Below are 25916 nucleotides of genomic sequence, written 5' to 3'. Positions count from 1 at the left end.
CCCTGTCGGCAACAGACGCTTTCCGCCGCCGATTCGGTTTGGTTAAAAGTGCACTTAATGCTTAACCACTAAAGCTCCTATGCTTCGTCAACTTGTCAAGCTAGCCTGAAAATGTGTAATTTTCAGCAAACTACACCATTGTACCACAAATAATTAGCCTAAATTAGTTTAAAGTAGGATGAGAGAAAGCATAAACATGCAGGCCATCTGAAAATGTTGCCCCGGGACTTATGAGCATGGAATGCTTGACACAGAATGCGGAATCACGTTGCTCCTGCAAACTAAGGTCACACTAACAAGGCAAATGACAGAACAGAAGCCACTGACTACAGAAAAGAAGCCAGAACAAACCTGAACAGCACCTTTGACCCTGACCTGACCTGCATGTCAACCTTGCCATGCTCCCCAATGGCGAGGAGGTAATCGATCACAGGTTTGGGTAGTGTGTATCCATTCTGCTTCTAGCATGAGCAAGACCCAAATTCAGAGTGAACATTTTTAACTGAAATCTTTGCTTCTGGGGGTCCCCGGAACCAAATATTTTGAGATGGGGTTTCATGGCCAAATATAGGCAGATTCTACAAATGTCTTCTAAATCCAAACAGTTTTCTGAAGAAAATAAAATAAAATGTTGCAATAGTCCTATCGGTGGTTCTCAAACTGTGTCATGTCAAGGACCCCCAAAATGATACGCATTGGGCCGCGGAACCCCATCGCAAAATATTTTGTTCCAGGGACCCCCAGAAGCAAAGATTTTAGTTTAAAAATGTTCACTCGGAATTTTGAGTCTTGCCTCATGCTAGATGCAGAATAGATACACGCTATCCAAATCTGTGATAGATTCCCTCCTCGCTTTTATATCAAATAATTGTGATTGGATTGGACGATTATTATGTAATAATTGTGACAAGCACACACACACACACACACCCACTCAACATCAGTGTTGGTAAGTGTAAAACATATTGTCTGAGATGTTACTAAGGCCAATTACTACACGCCAAACTGAGTTGTCCTGAGTACTACAGTACAGACTAATGCTGTGAGATCAGTCAGGTACTCAAAATGGGCACTTGCCCGGTCGGGCAACCTGGTAGCAAACTTCACCTGCCCGACCATTTGTTCTACCTGCCCAAAACCGTTAGCGTCAATCCCTGTAAGGTTAGGGTTAAGGTTAAGTGTATCTCCGTCTCCCCGACTTTCGTCACCTCTGCGCAGCCAATCACAAGCTTCCGCTGCCTTAACCCAGTTGCTTTTTTGATACACTCGGACTGAAAGACCTGCAAAAAACACTCTCCCGATAACTGGAAGGACATTGAGCAACAAAAACAAAAAGACGAAGCATTTTTATGACAATTAATCGTCGAGTAAAATCCATGATCATGACAGTCCTACATGAGAAATCAAATGGACTTGTTTTGAACTTGTGTTATCTGACATGAAACCATTTTGCCGAATCAACAAACGATTTCTTACTTTGCATAGGATAACCATGAAGCAAGCATGGCTGAAAAGGGCACACATTTCTGCATATGAAATATTTGGTTATTTGAATATTGTTAGCTGCTAAAATTGTCGATCTGTTATGATCATCTTGGCAGGCATTAGCTAACTACTTTGGCAAAGTTCAAGGGCTGGCCTGGTGTGAAATGCACAACTTAAATTGGGGCATTAGGATGATTTATTCATAAGACAACGAGACTGCCATTGACAAAGAATGGCTACCAACCAGGCTTTTTGAAATGCTTCCTCTCAAATGATATGCTACATGGTGAGTGAACAACGTAGTCTTCACAGAGAACCACAGAGTGAACAAAAGGAGATTCCTCCGAGGCGGAGGCTGACATTTTGTCAGTGTCTCTAGCCTCCATGGTATGCTGACCCCAAGCCCCTCTGGCTCTTTCCCATAATAAGCACTGCATTGATTTACATTTCTGTCACCACAATCTTCTCAAGTGTTGGGAGGCATTAATCAATCCTAGTTTTCCTTAACGCGGCAACTCGAATTAAGAAACTTTCCCCCAGAGAAATAAAATAAAAACGTATTTTCCCTGCAGAAGGCGGCTTTTGGGAAAAAGCCATTCATCTCAACAAAAGATGTTTTTTTGTCCCTTGTATGGGTGTCGCCATCATTGTTTGAATGGTACCCCAGGAATCATAAGGAATGCTACGCCGGTCACGTGCAACCGCAGGGATAGTGGGATACATGGGAGAATGTGGTTGGAGCCTCCCGAAATACAGCACACGAAGAAGAACACAGCCGGCTGGTATCAGTTATCATCAATTTTAACATAAATGGGACCATATTTGCACAAAACGCATATCATGGTAACTGAAAGGCAGTTTTTCACTAGCGACAGGAACCATAAAGTATTTATGACGATGTTTATTAAGGTTAGAAAATCAAAGAGGAAAATGAATGAGGTCCAGTGGAGAAAAAACAGCGCAACTAGCGGCCAATCATGGGATCTTTCTCTTCCGGGAAAGCTTCATGAATAATCCAGCCAACAACACCCCTGGACACTCCCAACAGCTCTCTCTCTCTATGGCCTGGACTATTGATTTAATCTATGCACATGCTAACGCCAAAGATCTGAAATGTTAATGAGTCAGGCCTGTTGCCAGAGGCACCCAAATGGGTCATGTAAACAGATGTAAATGAGCAGTCCTTTGATCAAACACAAGTTGTCTTTTTTAGCAAGATGTCTCTACAGACAGCAGTAATTCAGAAACATGTATCTCATACAGTCTGCCAACATTAGGCTGTGAAATGTGGGGGTAAATGTGGGGTATCTGCTAATTGCTCGCCTCACCATCCCACCCCCATATAAAACCCTACACTACAAATGAATGGAAAAAATACAAGGATGTGAAAGTAAAATCACACCATTGTGTGTCAAATGACATCAGTCGCAACTTCTGAAAAGGATTACCTCGAATTTGAGTTTGTAAAGCTGCACGCATGTCCACGTCAGAAAGTCGTAACTTTCTGACGAAATGTTCGGTTGTTGGAGACAGTATGTACAGCCCTTTAGCTGTGCTCTCTGATTAAAATAAAGACACGTCCCGGTCGGGTAATCAATAAGAATTACAGGAAATGACGGCAATTCTACAGTACTGCTCCTACTTTGCTTGTCTCGCTGTGTACACAGACAGACACACAAAGTTTCTGTGTGACAGTCTTGTGTCTAGAAAAACCATCGGCTCATTGGCTAACATACTCATGACATGCTCTAGTCTAGGGTGAAATTCACAGCACAAAATGTTCCGAGCCTGGTTCTGAGCCCGGCCCGGCCTTTTAGGCCCATTGGTGAAATACAGAAACGGCCCAAGCCCATGGTCGGGTCCCGACGGGCTTGCAGGACTCAAATTCCACCTATCCTCTAGGGCATAGGATCAGGCTGCAGCACGTTGTGGGCTTGCCTTGTAGATCTGTTCTTCCACGCCAATCGGGTGCTGCATTCATGATTTGAAGCATTTTGTTCAAAAAATATGTTTTGCAAATGTCGATCTGCTGGTGACACTATGACAGGGCTGAGGCCAATGTGAAAGGAGTGGCATTTGTTCCTCGACCTAGTGGAAATGTGCGTGTTTCACCAAAATCACGCGCTGCGCTGAATGAGGGATTTTGTTCAAAACAGAGCAGTCCTACAAACTTTGGAAGCAAAGCCAATCAGGATGGAAAATCGGACAGATCCATGTTCATGGAGTCCACGGACCACAGTCCATGAACACATGACTATAGAAATAGAGATACTGTGTACTGATTTGTGTGATCTTTAAAATCTGTAGGAGTACCGTCATAAAATGTGTTTTGCAAAAATTGGCCGCATAGTGAAAAATGTGGGGCAGAGGTTCTGAATTGACATCCAGGGAGTGTGTGTGCACACTACAGTTTGGCAGCGACCGGGCCAACGGTGCCGGAGATTAGCTGGTATGTGGTAACAGGCAGACGGACAGGGTGCAAAACAGTCTCCATGACTTTCGTTTTCGGCCTGGCAGAGACAATAACTAGACAGGTGCAATTCTGGAGAATTGCAAGTGTGTTTAACTTTGCACTGACGCGAGTCGTGAGGAATCCGCTGACAAACTAAATGGCCCCAACATGACATCCTACAGTACCAGACCAAACTATAGTATCTGCACAGAGGCTTAAGGAATTAATAAGTTAAGACATCTTGATCAGTTTCCTTATACCCTCTATGGGAGGATGCTGATGACAAAAAGATTAAAAAGAGAGAAGTGACTGAGATACAGAAGTGGTCACATTTATCATCAATTTTACATTGAAATGTGTTGTCCAGGAGATCATATCTCACACCAGCCAGGCCTGGCATTTCATTTTACGGGCAAGGCCACTTGCCATGATGTTATCAGCTTTTGAGAACACAAAAGCCAAATGCCAGGGCAGCAAGGCCGGCCAAACAACAACAACAACGATATGAAGTAAACAGAAATAATGTAAACACACACACACACACACACACACACACACACACACACACACACACACACACACACACACACACACACACACACACACACACACACACACACACACACACACACACACACACACACACACACACACACACACACACACACACACACACACACACACACACACACACACACACACACACACACACACACACGTATTAGTTACCCATATATGGAGACCCCTGGTACCCATATATGGAGATCCATGTACTGTATATGGTACATCCCTTTTATGCCCATACATGGAAATCCCTGTCTGAACCAGCCACACAGATATGTGATGTCTTCCTCCATATAAAGGCATTCCCATATGAAGTCTTGTTAGATATGGGCTTAATATTGATGACATCAGGGATCTCCATAGGCCTATATGGGCATAAAAGGGATTCTGTTAGAGTGGTTCCCATGACATCACAACATTCAATCCCTTTTATGCCCACACCTGGAGATTCCTATCTGAACCAGCAACACAGATATGGGCCATGTCTTGGCCATCTGGCCAGTGATGTATATTGATGACACCAGGGATCTTCATATATGGGCATAAAAGGGATTAGAACCCATATATGAACTTTTACATAGGTGATGTCACCTGTGATATCACCTGTGATGTCACAGTGATGTGTCAGGGGAACCACAGTGTCAGGCGTGACCTTCAGAGATACACGGATACGTGGACAAGATCTGCCGGTTTTCATAGTAAACTTGTGACCTATGGTCGCAACAATACTAATAGCCTACATTAATTTATTGATCTATATTTTTTTTATAATGTTTTTGGAACAGATTACATTCATTTGGGGACGGTTAAATTAGTATTTTGGGATGGTCCTGGGACGTTGGTGAAAAAGGTTGGTCTGGAGCCCTGATTCCAGCATTCCATAATCAGAGGCATCAGGCATGACATGTAACAAACAGTGTCAGCATCTGGTGGCTGATGATGTAGCAGACCGCTGTCTGTAATTTGCTCAGTCGCTCTCTCCCCCCTCCCTAGACATGACAGCCAACGGTACATTTTATACATTTTTCAACAATAGCCTATTGAAAATACTGTCTTCCATGACAACTTCAATGTTGAGTCTGTCAGGTCAGATTGTCAAAAATAGCAACACGTTTGTACGATCAGAAGGGAACACAGCGTGGTGCCAAGACCACAGGCATCAGGCATGATGCCTGTTAACAAGGTGGAATGATGGGGAAGCATTTCTACCCTGAACAGCTTGAGATTAACAATGAGAAACAGAATGACAGCCTAGATACTCTGCCTAAAATAGTCGCATCACAGGTTCATTTTGTTGCTATGCTATCATCATGATGGTCAGATTAGTGGGGAAAAGATTAGTGGTTGTTATGTGCCAGCAAATGTTGAAAGTAACAAAACCCCTGAAATTGAGTGCAAAATTAAAGTGTGACAGAATGTATCTATAGTCCATTCTTGATCTCTGAAAACAAGCCATGGGGAAAGGCCTTGAAGTTGAAAGAGTCAGTTGATACCTAATGATTCAATAACAACATTAATTTAGTTTGTCTCTTCACATGTTTGTGCAGTTCTACAGAACCAACTCTGTTAACCTGAACACTAGCGTCCCTATTCTGGGCATGTCATACGCCAGTATTCAGCGAACATAGGGGAACATTTGGAATAATATAGCAGATCTAACAAGCTAACAACTGAGCACGAAGGTCGGCTATTTAGGGTTTTAATAAGATCTAATGGCACAGGAGGTGCTCTACTGTAAGTTAATGGGATACATTATGACAGCCATATAAGGTTTGCGTGAGCCACCCAACAAGAACAAGCATGACTTGAGCCCACATTCTGACTAATCAGATAAGTTGCAACCTCTGGGTGTTCTGGGAGAGGCCTTGCAACCTTTGAGCATAATTACGTCTTGTGTAATGTTTGCAGTTACTCAGGACTGCCTCCTCTACAGTTGTTGTCGTCATGAAACATAGCTTCAAAATACTCACATGGAACCTTTCAAAAATCAATGAAAATGACAAAAACTATCAATAATGTAATAAGTAAAAAAGTAAATAATGTACTAGCCAAGGCTACTCTACTCTAAAGGATCATTGTTTTGCTTTAATCACATCAGTTCTTCACTACTATCTCTGTATTCTATCACTCTCCTTGATCAGAAGGTTTTATCACTTATTCACTTCATGCACATTTTAACAAAGAGTAATGGCATGCAGCTGACTTAAAGGTATAGAGAATCCAGAGTGCGTGTTGACATTGTTGTTTTTAGTAGGAATAGACACAGAAGCACCCTGCCGGAGGAAGAGGAGTCAGGGGAGGAGCCAAACTGAGTTCCTGTTTCTACACAAAAAAAGGAGGTGATGCTCCAGAGGGAACCGAATGGGTTCCCAGATTGGGCATGAAAAGCCTTAGTGCCAATTTGCCAAACAGACAGACAGACAGGAAGGGCGCACAACAATATTGCAGAGGTGCCGAGTCTGCTGACCACGGTGCAAAGGATTAAACATGAAAAAAGAAGGTTGCTCGAAGGTTCCCGTTTTGTTTGTTTTTATTCAAGAAACCAACGTTTTGACCAAACAGAGGTCTTCTCCAGGGATTAATGAACATGATCAATCAGGGTTCCCTAACTTTAGGAGGGGCTATGCCTTAGTGCCACAGAGTGTGTGCCAGTCTTATAACTGTAAATGTAACTTACAGTTACAGAGTTACATTTTGGTGATGCAGCCCTTAGTGTCTCTATAACAGAGTTCCCCAAAAGGCGGCCCGCGGGCCATTTGCGGCACGTGGGGGGCTACCGTCTGGCCCCCACCAACCACAGTAATAATGGTGGTATAAGAGCAGCAACAACACTAGTATATTGTCGTTGTCAGGTGGAAACCTCATGTCTCCAAATTTGTACGTTCTTTCGCAAAGTAAAGCCCTGCTTCATCATTCAAGGCCGTCTCACAAAAGTTGTGAAAACAGCCGATCTACAAGCACACAGGCGTTGTGTGCTTGTAGATCGGCTGTTTTCACTAGTTTAAATCAATTTTAAAATGATAAATGCAAAACGAACAGTTTTGGACATACAAGGTTTTCACCCGACAACGACGGCCACCGTCGCCCCCTGCAATGCTGTGGCCCTCGGCTTGGTACCCAAGACATGATTCGGCCCTTGGGGAAAACGAATTGGGGAACCTTGCTCTATACCACAATGTAACTCAGTAATCACACTGACTGGCACACTCTCCATGGCATAGTAGTAGCAGGGTCTTATCGTCAGGGCACCCTGCCATCTCTGCCTATCTGAGTAAGTAGAGGGGGCTAGTGGTGGGGGGGGGACTTCCTTCCGAACCCATTCATAACTCAGGGGCCACCTGCTGTGCCTGTCAAAGCCTAGACTAGTGAGACTACTAGGGAGAGAAAGCCTGATTTGTTCTTGTCCTGTACCAAAAATAGATCTACATGGTTACAACGTTTCGCAGATGCGATGCGCTGTGAGTTTGTAGATCTGCTATTTCGGAGTACTACACGTACACAGTATATAAATCCTTCTCCTCTCATTTCACTAAACCAGCACGGAAGAGGGACAACAACATTATTGAACATGAAATCAATATACATAGTAAATATGAATGTGTGGACACCAAAGCATTGCATTCATTCTTTTGAACATTCTCTGCCGCTTACACTTATGATGTTGGTTGCGTCTGCCAGAATATTGTGGTATTATTCAAATGTGCAGTATGAGTCCTAGCCTTGATACAAGTCATATGACCGATGACCGTCTTGATCCAAGGCTATGAGTCCATGCTTGTTGTTGGAAATCTAGCCATCTAGTTTGTGCATATATCTGCATTTTTTTTAAAGATCAGATGCCATTCCAATAGAAGTGGTGTTCTGATGAGAATAAGGATGGTACTATGATTGTTCATGACTCCATTTGGAGGCTTTAGTCCCCGTTGCCCAGCCAACACCACCTGTTAGGGCTCCTCACTCCACTGTGCCAGCAAGGCAAGGCTTCCAGTCACCGTCCACTCCAGCTGTGTGTGTGTGTGTGTGTGTGTGTGTGTGTGTGTGTGTGTGTGTGTGTGTGTGTGTGTGTATCCAGGTTGTAGCCTACTCGCAGAGGATTACCACCATGGAGAGGGATTACTATGGCACATGAGCCCAAGCGCTACTATGGATATGTGCCCACTCTAACCCCCCCACCCCCCACACACAGTCACAGTGTGTGTCACACACACACACACACACACACACACACACACACACACACACACACACACACACACACACACACACACACACACACACACACACACACACACACACACACACACTACGTGTAAACATCACAGTCCTGCTCACACTCAGTCCTGACATCACAGTCCACTCTCTTTCTTCTCCACTCAAACAGTTTCCACTTTCCACTCAACTACATACCAGTCCAGCACTCAAATGCTATGGAGTCGCTCATTTCAGTTGAAGATTTTAGTTTTGTTTTACTTGACAAGTTGACATGGGTATATTATTTGTCTATTTACTGGCACGTTGTAGCATCCTATCTACTTGGGGAGCAAGGCAAGCAATGATGTCTTGATGTGTCCTACAACTAGGCAGTAGTAGGCACTGACAGTGGAAAAAGAATCTTTTACCCAAGTAAAATTACCACAATATAGAAATACTCTCTTGCAAGTCAAATCACGGAATTCTAAATGTAGGCCTACTTGAGTAAAAGTACAAAAGTATTGGTATCAAAATGTCGCCTATTAAAAGTACCAAAAGTATTAAAGTAGGTCTTACCTACTCATAATGCAGAAAGTCATGTTTCACAAGGTATCACATGTAAACAAATCTATGGAAAATATAGCTGGTCTTCAATCTCTGAATGCGTCGCTTGTAGATAGTATATTTTCAAATGACCGAAATTTTTGTAATAGGCTACTAATCAAAATCTACAAAGTAACTAGTAGGCTAACTAAAGTTGTCAAGTAATTGTAGTGGAGTATGAAGTATTCCTTTGAGATGTAGTGGAGTATAGAAGTAAAAGTACTGGATAATCGGAAATACCCAAGTCAAGTACAAATAGGCCTACCTCAAAACTGACTAGACCAGACGTAAATGTACCCTACTACCTACAAGTTACTTTAGCCTACACCACTGGCCACAACTAGGGCCTGCATCAACACAACACATCCGTGTGTGTGTGTGTGTGTGTGTGTGTGTGTGTGTGTGTGTGTGTGTGTGTGTGTGTGTGTGTGTGTGTGTGTACTTTAAACTTGTGTGGAATTGAAGAAACACATGTACGCATTTTTGCATGTAAATTTGTCAGAAGTCGAAGGAATCCTGCCATTCGCTGCTGCTGTGTTTATGACGTGTTTATATCCCCACAGACAGTACGCGCTTTAAAACGCAAAGATAACCAATTGTTACAAGATAACGCATTGTTACAAAGTAGCTAACAACATGCTGTGAGAACTCTTGATCTTTGTCCCAACTTTCTCCGATTCATTGCCCCCAAGACAAGTACGAAAAGGCCTTGCATACGTAACTTAACAAATAAATAACACATGATATGTTCTAGGTGTCTCTTACCTTTAGAAACTAACTTTTTCCTGTGTTGTATTTGGGCTACATGCGTCCTCCGGTCTTTTCTTCCACGAATTTTATCGTACAATCCGCAAGGAATCACTCGGATCGACCCGACACAAGCTGTTGAACGTGGAATCAGTCCTCGATCTGTCCCATACCGACTCCCAGCTCCAGACGGTGGACTTTACCACTCCAAATCTTCTGTTGAGATCCACTAGATCCGCATACAATTCCAATTGATAACGCTTCCCACTTTCCGGATTATAAAGCGATAAAACGCCGCGCAAAATGGTCAATTAACCACAAATCACGGCCTGAGAACAGCGAGTGGGGAAGCCGGCTGCGCTGAGAGCAACATAACAATAGCCACTACAGCCTACAGCGAGGACTGGAGCCGATGAGACCAAAGGAGGAATCATTCCCTATTGAATGGCTTTCCCTTGTGCCCCATGCACAACTGTAGTCCAATATGGCCGACATACATTACAGACTGAGATTTGGACAGCATGAGCGTTACCCTCGAATGGTTAAGTAATGATGCAAACTAAGCATTCGATCTTAGACGAAGAATGAGGTTAGGTTACACCTAGAATATACAGACAAATACCCACAATGTGACTTAACCGTTGAACCTTCTCCAATTTCTTGTGCAATAGGCAGACATTTGGCGCCCTCTAGTGGCTTGTGTTACTGCAACATCGAAATGACTCCCCACCACAGGCTTTCTGAGGTACTGTGTAAGAGATTATTATTTTTTTATTTTTTATTTTTTACTTTAAATTATGTCGTTATTTGTTTTTGGTTAAAAAGTCACAGCTCTAGGCATATATTCTGATAGAAATTGATTTAGGGTGTTTGTTCACAAACAGGGGTCTGTCTCCCTGTCTCTAAATAAACTAAATAAACTTTCAGGTGGGTATAAAATCAAGTTTTCCAGGAGGGGTGGAATTGCTATCCTGACTTGAAAATGTCAGTTTTTTAGAGAGTTAAGAGAGACACTGTTTACTGAACCATGAATATGAACAAAAATATGCATCGTAATTATTTCAAATTGATTTGCTGACCCCTACTGACTAAAGTGCACACTACATTAGTAATAGCTACCTTTAGTTTAATGTACTAGAGGTTCGCGGCCCTTCGGGCCGCTCACATCTAGAGTCCACGCCCGCTTCTTTACTAAAACACTTTTTTTTTTCAAAAAAAAAAAGTTTTTTGAAAAAAAAAAGTAAAAAAAAAAAAGAAAAAAATCAAAAAAATAAAAAGTTAAAAAAAAATAAAAAATAAAAATGTTTTGGGGGGGGAACTATTGTGGCGGAACTATTGTGGCGCAGTGCACGTTTCCGGTCGGACATATTTGACCGCCGGACGCACTTCCGGTTAAGAACTCCGTGTGCCACGTGATCAGTCCTAGCCATAGAGTATGTATGGCTAGGACCCAGATTTATCTGTCCATCCACTCTACACAAGCACCAGTAGTACACCTTACATTGAGGACTATTTGAGGATAACCTTTACACGGTTTCGGTTGTCCTCTCATAGACTGCGTGTGGAGATGGGAAGGTGGAGTCGCATACCACCTGAACAGCGTACATGTCAATGTGAGACTGGTATACAAAATGAACAGCATATACTAGTGTGTCCCCTCACACAGGACATCAGAAGAAAGTATGGACTTGAGTTTGATGATCTGAGCTCACTCTTTGCGGCAACTAACAGAGAAACTTTGCGTATGCTGCATGCCTGCCTGTCACTTTTGGAGCAACAGAAAGTTTTGGTTGTTTGATTCAAGGGATTTTGTGTTTTGTGTTGTTTTTTAATGTATTGTAATTTGTACTTTTTAAAGTTTTTTATTAATGGGTTTTCGATTATTGTTTGGACCCAATGTTTTATACATTTGTGTCAATAAAGTAAACTAAACTATAAAATAGAGAGCGGACGAGCCCCGCCCCCACTATCATTTCAATGCAAGTGCTCAGTGGCGTTTTGAAGCAACGGCTACGTGCTAGCATGTAGCTAATCCAGGTGCATTCTGGGGAATGGCCCCACTATCTAGTGGGGCCAAACGTCACGCTATGACGTCACGAACGACGTCGACGTCCATTGAACCCTATTGTAGACCCCAGGTTCGCGCTCATATGCTCGTGCATGTATGTTTCACCCCGCCTGAAATTCCAGCTTTGGCCAGTAGGGCGGCCGCTTCAACATTTACAAGCCGTTCTGGGGGCTTGGTCCTAGCCAACCTCCCTCTGTTGTAATTCGATACACTGCTCCGCTCAGCTCCACTTCTCTCTCTCTCTCGCTTGCCCGCCCCCCCTCTTGCCCGTCTGTCTGTCTGTCTGTCTGTCTGTCTGTCTGTCTGTCTGTCTGTCTGTCTGTCTGTCTGTCTGTGTCCCTTTTCTCATATATGGAGATGTGTATCTGTCTGTCTTTGTCCCATGTATGCCCTTATACTGTATAAGGTTACGTGTGAGGCATGGCCAAATTTGGTGTCAGTCTATGACATCATATTGATGACATCAGTGTGATCAATATATGTTGATTTGTGGTTTCATATTGTATATTTTAAGGTGTCACTCTGAGTTTGAAGTTGGTTGGTCCCATATATGGGCATGATCAATTATATTGGCAGTTCTGGATATGCAGCCTATGGCATATCCATAGGCTGTTGATAAGAAGGCGCAACAGCATGAAAGATGATTTTTGTTTTATTCGTCAATTATATTTGACGACCAGGACCAGTATGTATTGCATTAGCACCACCGCCGCAGTGACGGATTAAAGGGATAGAAACCAGCAGTGGTTTATGGAGACACAAAAAGTCTCCTTTGAGTCTCCATAGGGAACCGCTGTCGGTCATCAAATTGTTGGCTTGGCTGAACTATCCCTTTAACTATCCCTTTGGGTACAAAAGGACCGCAATGTAAACACTCCATAGTGCTTTCTTGGGTTAAAATCCTATTACCTTGTATCTGAACTCTATGTGCTTTGCTTCTCCTATAAGCAAACCTCTAATAAAGTATTCAATCTTTTTCTATGGAGTCCACGTATATAGATAGATAGATAGCTAGATAGATAGCTAGATAGATAGATAGATAGATAGATAGATAGATAGATAGATAGATAGATAAGTAAGAGAAAGAAAAAGGACTGTTGTGTACAGCCGAGCGATAAAAACAAACAAGAAAGAAGAATCAACAATATACAGGAGAATCAACCATACAGAGCAAACAAAGTAAAAAAAGTGTCGAGAACAGTTGAAAAAGACACAACACAACAAAAATAGTAGTACTTAAAGTTTCAATAATGGATTGCAATTTTATAGCACTTTTCTAAGCATATTGCAAACTAAAAGCACTTACAATGGTCCAGTCATTCAAACATTAGGAACTATATCAACGCAGTGCCAAAAATGGTATTGCATGGTATCGTATGGTATCGCAGCGCCTCAAAGGCCTTAAAAACAGGTACTGCTTAACCTTTCATCTCGGGCTCACCTTACCCCTGATCATTTTGTGTGGGTTGGCTCATGGTAGCTACAACATATTGCAATGGGCCTGGTGTGCAAGATACACTACACCACTAAGATATCCCATGTACCTGACAAAATACTTCCAAAACTTCAAGGATGTTCACAAAAACACCAGAGGCAGCTCCACAAATCACGTCGGTTAAATGCATTCTCCTGCTATGCCACAAAAATGTGGAATGACCTACCGACGGCCACACAGGAGTGTAAATCCCTACCCTCCTTTAAAACCGCTTTAATGTCACTTACAGGTGGCTACAACTCGAAACAAAAAGACAAAAGGCTATCCTTACCTCCCCTGACCAGAGGTGGACTGGGCATATGGCATAACGGGCATATACCCGCTGGGCCGACTATACAAGTGGGCCTGTGGACCACTAAGTGGAGAGGGCCAGTCCTTCAGTAGCACCGGCCCACAGAGCAGAGAGACATCACATGATTGGTCCACTGGCTTGTCTATCATCTGAATACCGGACTAGTAGCCCAATCACAGGCTACTGTGGCCCAGGAGTCCCACCCAGACATTTAACAGCATACAAGCCCACAACGTGCCGCTACCTCGATGCGTTGTGGTCTGGGCCAAGGTGCCAGGGCTGAATTTATGTCCCAGTCCGGCCCTGCCCTTGACCTTTCAACTAGTAGGCCTAAATACCTTTTTTTTGTGACTGTCTTATGATGATATCTTTTGCATAGTAGGCCTACTGTGTTTTATTTGCCTGTCATTTAATGTTGTTGTTGTATGAGTAGCCTGAATTGTAAAAAGGGACCCCAATTTAAACAAGCCTAAAAGCTTTCTTTTGGTGTTTATCCTTTTAGCTGACCTTGTGAACTGTACTGTCCTGTACCTTTCAAACCTCTAATAAAGTCTTCAATCAATCATAGGCCTGTCACAATTATTACATAATCCCAATTATTTGACATAATCCCAATTATTTGACATAATCCCAATTATTTGACATATTAATCGCAATTATTTTGTCATAATCGTTTCCGTGTTGAAAAATGTTCATATATTTTCAAACATTTTCAAAAATTGTGGAAATAGCAGCTCTAAGCTCACAACGCGTCGCTGTGAGCTTGTAGATCAGCTATTTCCACTATCAATGAAATGAGTGCAAAGGACCCCAATGTAAACAAGCCGTAGTGCTTTCTTGGGTAAGACCTTGTATCTAAACTGTACTGTCAGTGTCTTGGGCTTTTCCTATGTGAACTGCTAATACAGTATTTATCAATCAATCAATCAATCAATCAATCAATCATCTAAATTATTTACAGGATATGCTAAATAAAGGTGCCCAACAGGACGGCCAGGGCCACTGTTGTGTCATTTGAGAGTTAACCTATATACGTATTAAAATTAGCTTAAGGGAAGACCAGCCGGTGGACTACTTTGTCACACTCATATCACCATGACTCAGCCAATGTCAGCCATATCCATATAAGGAGTTCCTAATGCAGCTACACCCAAATATGGAGTGTGTCTAAGTGTCATCATGTTATCAGTGTGGCGGAGAGAGTCGCAGCCCCAGCCTGAAGCCTCAAAAGTCTAGTATCTGCCCTCGTTCCATAGGGATATTCCTTTGAGGTAATGGTTAAGATATTGGACTTTCACGCGGGAGACCCGGGTTCGAAGCCGGGTGGGGAGGTTCGGATCACCTCTGTTACATCAGTAGCAAACAAATCAGTCAAGGGGCTCAAAAGGGAGCATATATGGGCATATACTGATGACATCAGGGATCTCCATATATAGGCTATATGGCCATAAAAAAGACAAGGACGGAATATAAAGTACAGTACAGAGATTTCCATAGGGTCATGAAAGGAACAAGGATTGACAGATACAGATATCTCTGTATATATTGGCATATCAGCGGATACTAAGTGGCCCGAACCTCTAGTTTTAACTAGAAATACTTTTCCTTCGAAACAGTGTGGGCTCGCTTCCACCCAAAAAATAATAGTAAAAGGTGTCAAGGTCCCAGGCAATGCTCTCTTTCATTTTACTGACGGGCCCAGTCCGGCCTGTTCGAAGTGGAGCGGTGAATCTGAGCAGCTATACCCTGTGTGTGTATGTACTGTACTGTACTGTACTGTACTGTACTGTACTGTACTGTACTGTACCTTACTGTACCTTACTGTACCTTACTGTACTGTACCTTACTGTACCTTACTGTGCTGTGCTGTGCTGTACTGTACCTTACTGTGCTGTACTGTACCCTACCTTACTGTACTTTACCTTACTGTACTGTACCTTACTGTGCTGTACAGTACTGTACCTTACTGTACCTTACTGTACTGTACTTCGCTGTACTCTACTGTACCTTACTGTACTGTACTTGACTGTGTACACTACTGTACCTTACTGTACTGTACCTTACTGTACTGTACTCTACTGCACTTTACTGTACTTTACTGTACACTATACTGTACCTTACTGTACTGTGCTTTACTGTACCTTACTGTACCTTACTGTACTGTACTTTACTGTACCTTACTTTTTTCATAAACATAACTTTTTCATCTACAAGCTCACAACACTGCACATTGTAGATCAACTTCATAGGATTACAGTATTAAGTGGTCCATCTATGTTTTTTATTAATAATAAAATCTGCAAAGTAACAAGTAACTGAAGCTGTCAAATGCTGTATTTATAGTAGTGTATAAGTAACAAAAATGGAAAGTAGAGTAAAAGTACCTCAAAATTGTACTGTCGGTACAAGTACTTGTATATACTTGAGTAAATGTACTTGATTACTTTGCAGCACCACAGAACAGCCAATGACAGACAGGCCTTTAATCGCAGCTGTGTCAATCAGTAGAGTGGAGAAGGACATTTATAGATATTTATAGTTTTAACTCAGAATATATACATCACACAGCTTAGATATTTGGATCAAATCAGAGAGCAGACCTGTGTGAACTCAATGATATAAATAGCATATATCTGAAGTGTGAACATTGCAGCCACAGCGCCTTAACATAAACATGGGTATATTATCCTCTCTCTCCCAGGGGGGTATCTAATGGGGGGGACGGGGGGGACAAGTCCCCCCCGGGCCGCCGCCCCCCCCCCCCCAAAAAAAAAAAAAAAAAAAAAAAAAAAAAAAATCTTTTTTTTTGGGGGGGGGGGGGGGGCAAAAGGGTCCGCGGGGGTCCGCGGGGGTCCGTGGACCCCTGGGGGTTATTATATATCCAAGGGTTTATGGATAGAAATGAGACCAGTGAGTCCAGAGTTTCAGTTAGAGCACTGTAAAGTGTGTGTGTCTCAAATGCTAGTTCATGCTAGTCAGTGGCTGATTTATAACAGGGCTAGGGTGGGCTGCAACCCAGGGTGCTGGGCTGCAGCCCAGGGGGGGCTGCGCTAGGGTGGGCTGCAGCCCAGAGTGGGCTGCGCTAGGGTGGGCTGCAGCCCAGGGTGGGCTGCGCTAGGGTGGGCTGCAGCCCAGAGTGGGCTGCGCTAGGGTGGGCTGCGCTAGGGTGGGCTGCAGCCCAAGGTGGGCTGCGCTAGGGTGGGCTGTGCTAGGGTGGGCTGCGCTAGGGTGGGCTGCAGCCCAAGGTGGGCTGCGCTAGGGTGGGCTGCAGCCCAGGGTGGGCTGCGCTAGGGTGGGCTGCGCTAGGGTGGGCTGCAGCCCAGGGTGGGCTGCGCTAGGGTGGGCTGCAGCCCAGAGTGGGCTGCGCTAGGGTGGGCTGCAGCCTGCAGCCCAAGGTGGGCTGCGGCCCAAGGTGGGCTGCGGGCCCGCGGCCCAGGGAGGGCTGCAGCCCAGGGTGGGCAGCCCAGGGAGGGCTGCAGCCCAGGGTGGGCAGCCCAGGGAGGGCTGCAGCCCAGGGTGGGCAGCCCAGGGTGGGCTGCAGCCCAGGGTGGGCAGCCCAGGGTGGGCTGCAGCCCAGGGTGGGCTGCCCAGGCTGGGGGGGGAAGTGGGCCGGTGCAGTGGAGAGAGGGCCGTTGCTGACTGGCAGCAGCCAATCACATTCATTGGGCCATCAGTTGCTCCAGCTCACTCACTCAGTACTGACAAGGAAGAGGCCTCCTCTCCCCTCCCCCATACCTGTGTCCCGTGTGTTAATAAATCAGCTATCAGCAGCATTGAACACAGGTGGTTCATCATCACTCCTTCACTCAAACAAACCAACTGTTGAATGCAGAGAGAATTCTGAGGGTTTTGAGGAGGAAAATGCGGGGGGTAAAAAGAAAGGGGGGTGCTGAGAAGGAGAGAGAGAGAAAAAAGCAAAAAAGAATAGAAGTTGCTGCAAAATGTAAAAACATTAAGGATATGTTTGGTGCTGGGAATCAGGAAATGGGATTACTCTAGGCTCCAAGACTGAAGAGTTTGATGATGAAGCCAAGTAAGTTCATGCTAGTAGTGTGTGTCTGATGGTGATCTGATATCTATTGATCTAATAGATTACCTCTAAGTTGAAGAACCAGCAGTAAATCAACCCAAAATATCCAAAGGCAAAAAATAACCGATTTATAACCGTTTTTGAACATAAAATAACCGATTTTTTTTTCGGCCGCGCGCGAACCGTGCGCTTCGCGCACGGCCAATGTGGGCTGGTCAAAATATGTCCCCCCCAACTGTGGAGTGCTGGATACTCCTCTCCACTCTGTTCAGACCCACTAAACCCATTGGAAATGCATTGGGTGCTTAAAGTTAAATATTTTTATATTTATACTACAAAACATTTCAAAACGAAAAATACAAGCACACGTGTCCTCAGTAAGCTGAACACATAACCATTTGAATGGTGTTGAAAGGTGTAAGTGTGTAGGAGTTGAATCACGCCAAAGTTTTGAGGAGATACTGACTAGTATAGTATAGTATAGTATAGTATAGTATAGTATAGTATAGTATAGTATAGTATAGTATATAGTATAGTATAGTATAGTATATAAATAATGAAGATAACATACGTGTGCTCGCCTTCCAGGCGAGCCCACAATAAATGTCATCATATCACGAGGCCCAAGGCTGCCCAGGGGCCCCAGGCCCAGGCAGGCCTACTCTTAACAGCAGGATTTAGAGATAGGATCTTGTAGGTATTCTCTTGTCCACATGATGGCGCCGTTTGCTCAGCCTTGCACAGTTCTTGGGCCATGATATCAACAGCCTATTCTAGTTGAAGCATTATGGGTTGAGGAGGTGCTTTTCTCCATTGGATTCACGACGTCCTGGAGCAAAACTTGTGGGATCGGCCCCCACCGGCACCACAATGACTCTGCGACTGCGTGATGTTCGTCATATTGCGTCAGAGTAAACAAAATACTGACGTGAATGAGTCATCATGACACGTTTTGTGGTAGTGGTATAGACTGACATAGGCTACTAGACTATTAGGTCTATTTGGCCTAACCTGTGCGCGTCCATGGCTTCCCAGAGTCTATAATGCCTTGACATTAGCACTCTTCAGCTGATGGAAAGTCAAATGAAGTCAATCGATTGCTCACTTTTAATATAGGCCTATTGATCAGTTGTCATATGCCTATAATTCCTTATTCGTATTTAGCCTAACACACCAATGTTCTCATAACCAAAAATGATGGTCTATAGCCTATAGCATCACCGGACATTAATTTCTATGCTAAAAAAAAGGCACTTATTCGCACTAACTCTCTTAATCCTCCTGCGTCACAGTAGGCAGTGTTCAGATCAGACTGTGTGCCCAGTTTAGACTATATAATTACTAGTGTTTGGGCATCCAGTAGGGCGGTGGTCATTATTCAAAGCCATTTCCAACTCCATTAGGTAAATATAAGTATATAAATATTCGCCAAATGAACGTGGTTTAAAAAAGCCACTCGTTTTCAGCACTGGATAGCTCCCACCCGATCCCTCCGGGCCTTTGAACTCCGATCATCTCTAGGCTGATAGGATTCCCATTCCCATCATCACTCGTGGTGGTTCGCAGAAACCACGGTCATCATTTCTCCCAAAGACTAGAATTTCCCAGCTTAGCCATAATCATAAAAGCCTAATTGGAGTTATTGATGACGCGTGGGAGGCATATGCAGTGCATGGTCGCCGCGGTGAGGGAGAACATTATTTATGCTGACCGTCACGTCATCTTCGTGTAAAGTAAAGTGCATAAACACGGTGTAGCGCTCACCACCTGTCAAAAGAATTAGATGGAGGAGAAAGTAGAGGAGAGAGAAGAAAAAAAAAAAAGTTTGTGAGTAAAAGTTCCATCTTAGGGGGGTGGGAGGCAGGGAGGTGGGGGGTCGAGTCTAACGGATGCATCGATGAGGAAGGAACCGTGCTATTATATTCCGGGAGGAAGGCTTGATGACGTCTATAGCCATCCCTAATGTGACTTATTGAAAAAAAGGCAAGGCTCACGATTCATGGATAAAACTCCAAGGCAATCAGACCGGCAGGACAAAAAAAAAGTTTGGAACAAAGATATGTAGACGAACCGACTATATGGTTTCTTCTCGTTGAGATTTTTTTTATTATTTTAAATTGTGCAATCGACTGGTTTTAGTCACTTAATATTGTGTATAAAACCAAGCCGGCAGCACTGAGGGGACCACAAGGAACCGGCGGAGGCGCTTCAGCCATCAGGAGGAGAAGAGGTGCCGTGAGAAAGATCTCTATCTCTCTCACACACACTAGCACACAACCGCACCCGGCACGCATCCCTCCAGCACCACCAGCTGCTCTCTTCCTCCTCTAGGTATGTGTGCCTCTTCTCATGCAGCTCTGCTTCTTTCACAACAGGAATTTATTTTTAAACTCGGAGAAATGGGAGCTCACGATTTTAAGTTATGGAATTCTTTTCTACTTCTTCTTCTTCTTCTTCTTCTTCTTCTTCCTCTTCTTCTTCTACTTCTTTTTATTTTTTATTTTTTCCCCTTTGCCCGGACACCTGCGTTTTTACCTCCATTTTTTATTGTATTTTCTTTCCCCCCTTTTCTTTCTTCTTTATTTTTATACTATACTGTCTGTGCCCAAAGGAAACGGATTTTGATGTCGCATTCGATCTTTTAACTTTTCTGGAATGGACTCAAATAGAGCAGTGCAAACTAAATAGGATTTCAGCACTAATGGACATATTAAGCTAATTAGTTTTATTGAACTGATTAGTTTAGGCTATGGTTAATAGCCATAGCCTTTATGCTTTTTTTAAGCTGTTTTAAGCTGAAAATGTTATGGATTTGGAGTGGGATTTCCTGTGTAACACGTTGTGTTTTTTTTCCTTTTCTAACAGCATGGCCAGGTCGAGCAAAGCGACTTTAGTCTTGCTCATCTATGGAATCATAATGCACTTCAGCGTCTACTGCACACCTATTGGACTAAGTTATCCCAAGATTAGGTGGGTGGATGGATGTCTTATAGGCTATAGCCTATACTTTCATTTATTTAATTTATTATGTTTTTACTTTTTACAAGATAAACTGTGTGTGTGTGTGTGTGTGTGTGTGTGTGTGTGTGTGTGTGTGTGTGTGTGTGTGTGTGTGTGTGTGTGTGTGTTTAATGATATAGATTCGATTCAATTCAATATTGGGTTATATAGGAAAAATATTGTTTATTTTTATTATCATTCTTATAATGAGATCGATAATAGTATTGTATTTTAATCTTATTTTTGTACATACAACTGTCATGCACACAACGTGCATGTGTGCACATTCGTTTAAATATAGCATTGAACAAACGTTCGCCCTATACTGCACGTGGAAAATATATTCCACAATGTGTTGGGTGTTCTAGCCTGCTAATGTGGAAAATGATGGTGGAGAAGGAGATCGCATGGCGGGCGGTATTAATATCTGTCCCGGTGGGACTGCTGTTCGGCTCACATAGAACTCCCCTTATTAAAAATGAGAGTGCAGTCAGTGCAATGGATAGCCCTGGGGATGACGGTGGCGTGGCGTCACAAGGCAAGACGAGGCAAAACGAATAGGAATGCTCTGTCCTGGATATGAGATGTGTTAAGATGGGATTTTATTCCCCCCTCCTTCCTATTGAAAGCTCTTAATTTATAGGCGTGGTTTTCACTGAAATCATCTTTTATTAGATTTTGGCGCAAGGCCTTTATTATGTATCCCTAAAATATTCACAGCCCCATTTGCCCTGTTTCCTAAATAATGAATGAGGTCTGCATTGTTAACAGAAAAAAAGAAAAAATAATATATATATAAATATATATATATATATATATATATATATATATATATATATATATACTGTCCCATTTGAAAGTATAGATTCATTAACACAAATTAGATCATCTATTCGATAGTAATTCAATAATATCCTACAAAATACAAACTTCCGTTTTCTCCCATATAGTCTACACAATATAGCCTCCCTTGGATTCGTGCATTTCTTTTTCTTATTCTTTCTTTATTTTACGTCATAATGGTCTTAACTTAAATGCTCTCAACCTGTATACCAGCCCATGCAGACTAAAATGCAATGATGTCTATTGTCTATGCATGATGATTCTATCTGCGTCGTATTAATTATCTATATTATTTCCCCCTTTGCAGGCTTGAAAACGACTCGTTCGACGAAGATGGAAATCCATTATCCGACGTGGGATTTGATAGCGATCAAATTGCTATACGAAGCCCCCCGTCCTTAGACGACGACGTGTACACGCTTTACTACCCACCAGAAAAGAGGTAAACCGCTATAGCTCGTATTATATTTCAAATAGAGGATATATGCAGGGGCAGGGCAAATCCACCTGGGTGACTTTCTGCTGTGTTTGCCATAATGTAGGCTATGCTCGCTTTGTTTCCAACCCAGAGTTTCTCGTGTTATTTGTTCAATGTTATATTTTTCACATTCAGTAGCCTAAAATGTCGATGCAAATACAGTCTATGGCCAAGAGATAAACGGTCGATGGCTAAGAAAGAAATCTGATTATCCCAATGAATGCGTGCACAGAGCAGCAGCATGAGACTATTGTAGATATTGTTTAATTTAACTTAAAGAGGGAGGGGAGAGAGCACATTTTAGGCTACTTTTGATCATTTGTGTGTCTTGCGCTTGTTGGTCACTGACGATCTCATATGTTTGTGGCGTTTTATCATCTCTATAGAACAGAGAGGCATGCAGAGGAAGAATTAGATAGAGCCTTGAGGGAGATCCTGGGTCAGTTAACAGCGAGGCAATATCTGCATTCTCTGATGACAATACATGTAGGGTAAGGGCATTTCTTATAAGCGTTACACCTGCCGTTCCATCATCATCACCTTCTTGTTGTCCGCCGCCCTCACATGAGTTCAGGTCGCTGCATTACTGTGTCGTTCACAATTATTTTTGACATTTATGTCTCGTTTCATTTCTGTCTGTAGGTGTTTTTGTTCGTTGTCGTTTTTAGTTTTCCTCGCTCAGAGTCGAATCGTGCACAATATAGCCTATACAGTGTGTTCCGCTGTGTACTTTCTTTGTTTTGTCGTGGCATAGCGTTCGAGATTACTACTTGCCCTTTTCAAAAGAAATATAGATGTTTTTTTTCTGATAGCAATAAATCAACAGGCTAATAATAATACAAAATACAAATAAATAATAATAATAATAATAATAGCCCAATAATAATGAGCTGGAACTACTTGAATGTAGGCCTATATGTAACGCAAAGAACAGGGAAACCACGCAGCTATAGACCTATAATACAGTGCACTGTGAATTAATAATTTATAACAGACGACTTAAAGGCTTAAACCGCTGTTTTGTTCCACGTCAGGCCCACCGTTTGCCCTTCACGGAACGAAATAAATAAATACTCACATAAATAAATACACAAACAAAGCAAATAAGCAAATTTACCATTTTAACGGTTCTATTAGACAACTTGTGTGATGGAATCCAATTAAGCAGCGTCAACTGGACTAAAAACGCACTATAAAATGCACCATGCAGTTATGTATAAAAATGTATAGGCTACAGACAAGACAGTGTAGTCATGTGTTGATTTATACTCAGTAGTTGCATCATTCATGCCGGTGTTGCGCGCAGTAAACAACAGCAGATCTACAAGCCCACAACGCTCACGAACGACGCGTTGTGAGCTTGTAGATCTGCTGTTTACTGCAGCCCCCCCGACAGCGGCGACGCAACTATATAAATAAATAGCCCCTATTCTATAGCTATAATAAACGAGGCTTTCTTTAACATGCGGGGCGCATTCTTTTCTTTTCTCTTGCTTGTTGCTTTGCAGGGAGGAGAGCAGTATGGAGGAGGACGAGTCGGAGCCCCTGTCCAAGAGGCACTCAGACGGGATCTTCACCGACAGCTACAGCCGCTATCGAAAACAGATGGCGGTCAAGAAGTACCTCGCAGCCGTCCTGGGGAGAAGGTACAGACAGAGAGTTAGGAACAAAGGACGCCGACTCGCCTATTTGTAGCGCCCCGGAATACCGTCCGTTTGCGAGAAGATGAGCGCCCCAAACTGCCCTTAATTATATTTCCTCCTGATGTGTATATATCCAAAATCGTTATTAACACTCATACAGATTATACCTTGACCAAACAGTGGATATGCGCCTGTGTTTCTTTAAAACATGTATTTATGTATGAAGTAAAGCCATTAAAATGAATATTTTAATAATAATATTGTTTTTCTTTTTGTACAAAAAAAAAAAGAAGAAGCACTTGATACCGCACAGTTATACTTTGTGGACCAATATTTTATTTTCATGTCAACATGTTGGAAAAACAAACAAAAATCTCTATAAAAAAAAAGGGAAATTAGAAAAAAAAGAAGATAAGTGTGCACCTTCAACGTTATGCGCTTGAAAAAACTCTTAAGGTCATCTACATATGCAGAAAATAAATAGATTTTAAAAAGACAATCAAAGTATTGAATGTTATACTTATTTTTGTAACCAACGTTCTATTTTTTTAGTGTTGTTTGTTTTCCAAACAGGCCCAAAGAAGCAGTGAGCATGTGCTGTGAGGCATATCCGGAATCTCCTATAAAACGATAGATGTTGCCCATGTCCATCCCTTAATGGGACCTATGTGTGCCCACTTTAGGGCAGGGGTCTTCAACAGGGGGTCCCGGACCTCTAGGGGGTCCTCAGAGATACTGCAGGGGAGGCCACACAATCTTTGCGTGATAGGAACTTATTTTTTTTATTTTCGTTTTATTTTTATTTTTTTTATTTTACATTAACCAATTCGTCCGGCAGAAACCTCGTATCTCCATCAACATGCAATGAAATTGCATGTTTTTTGGTAAATTAAAGCCCTGCCTCACCATATAAGACCGTTGCACAGAACTAGTGAAAATAGCAGATCTACAAGAATAGCTACTACAAGCACACAACGCCAGTGCTTATGTAGAGTAGCTATTTTCACTGGATTAAATCATTTTTAAAATGATACAAATGAATGGTTTTGGACATAATAGGTTTCCACTCGACAACGACGAATTGAACCCCAGCATCTGTATTCTGGGGGGGGGGGGGGGGGGGGGGGGGGGGAGAGACACATACGCTCCAAGATCTACAAGCCGATCTACAAGCTTACAATGCGTCGTTGTGAGCTTGTATGTAAATGCACCGTTTGTAGATCTTCTATTTTCGGTGAAGAGGTTTGGTGTAGAGGGAAGTAGAAGTACAGATCTCTAGTTCAAGTTTATAAAGTATTGAGGGTTTAAGTGGTTAAATGTCTGAAAATACACATTTAAGATGGATCCAATATGTAATGGGGGGGGTCGCTGATTCATCTCTTTCTCAGCTAAGGGGTCCCTGTCCAGAAAAAATGTTGAAGACCCCTGCTTTAGGGGGAATCTGATGGCCACTCATCTGACTGATGATTGATTGACTTGGATGGTCATTCATGGAACTAGTGATAAAAAAGGGGGGTATAGTCATTTGGCTTTGGAAAGGGCACAGTCGTCTCTGTAGCCCCACACAGTAAAATCATCAATATTGGTTTTACTCTGCGAGTCTACAAATGGGTCCATTTACCGTGCCCAAATGAAGGAGGTGCCCAAGATTGCTGTTTAACAGTCAGCATATACAGCAAACACATGCAGCTTGCTCACTTGCCTCAGTCGTTTACTTGTCATTTTACCTGAGTTAAAACAGCTACATTAGATGAAGAATGTTTCGTATGTGTGCGTGTGTTATGTAAAGTGTAAAAAAGAAAAGATATTTAAATATATATATATATATACACACACACAGTGTCCATATCCACCTCAATGTTCTTTGTGTTCAGTAAACAGAATACATTTCAGCTGTTCTAACCGGTTATATTTGGGAAGTATTACCAGTGTTCAGAGTCCACGACGAGACACGGGGAAAGGACATTTTTGGCTAAAGATATACGGAGGAGAGTTATACCAGGATCTCGCCAGTCTTGGGTTCGT

The 25916-nt window shown here is 42.7% G+C and overlaps 2 protein-coding genes across 3 annotated transcripts in view; one reads left to right on the top strand and one right to left on the bottom strand.

The window, feature by feature from the left end:
• The window catches only part of yes1 (YES proto-oncogene 1, Src family tyrosine kinase), a 51213-nt gene extending 40667 nt beyond the window's left edge, over nt 1-10546 (bottom strand). The window contains exon 1 of the mRNA XM_080726086.1: nt 10061-10546. The gene's annotated coding sequence lies outside the window, so the exon portion shown is untranslated. The remainder of the gene's footprint in view (nt 1-10060) is intronic.
• Nucleotides 10547-20793: 10247 nt separating this feature from the next.
• On the top strand, nt 20794-23943 carry adcyap1b (adenylate cyclase activating polypeptide 1b; the record flags this gene model as incomplete). Of its 2 annotated transcripts, XM_080726980.1 has the most annotated exons (4): nt 20794-20897; nt 22078-22212; nt 22635-22739; nt 23757-23943. In XM_080726980.1, the coding sequence occupies 4 exons, from the start codon at nt 20794-20796 to the stop codon at nt 23941-23943; spliced, it is 531 nt and encodes a 176-aa protein (XP_080583106.1). The 2 variants fall into 2 exon arrangements, with proteins under 2 accessions (XP_080583106.1, XP_080583107.1); XM_080726981.1 differs by lacking the exon at nt 22635-22739.
• Nucleotides 23944-25916: the final 1973 nt, after the last annotated feature.

This window comes from Nannobrachium achirus, assembly GCF_963921795.1.
Source record: "Nannobrachium achirus genome assembly, chromosome: 5".
Lineage (NCBI taxonomy): Eukaryota > Metazoa > Chordata > Actinopteri > Myctophiformes > Myctophidae > Nannobrachium > Nannobrachium achirus.
This window is presented reverse-complemented; position numbering and strand designations above follow the sequence as displayed.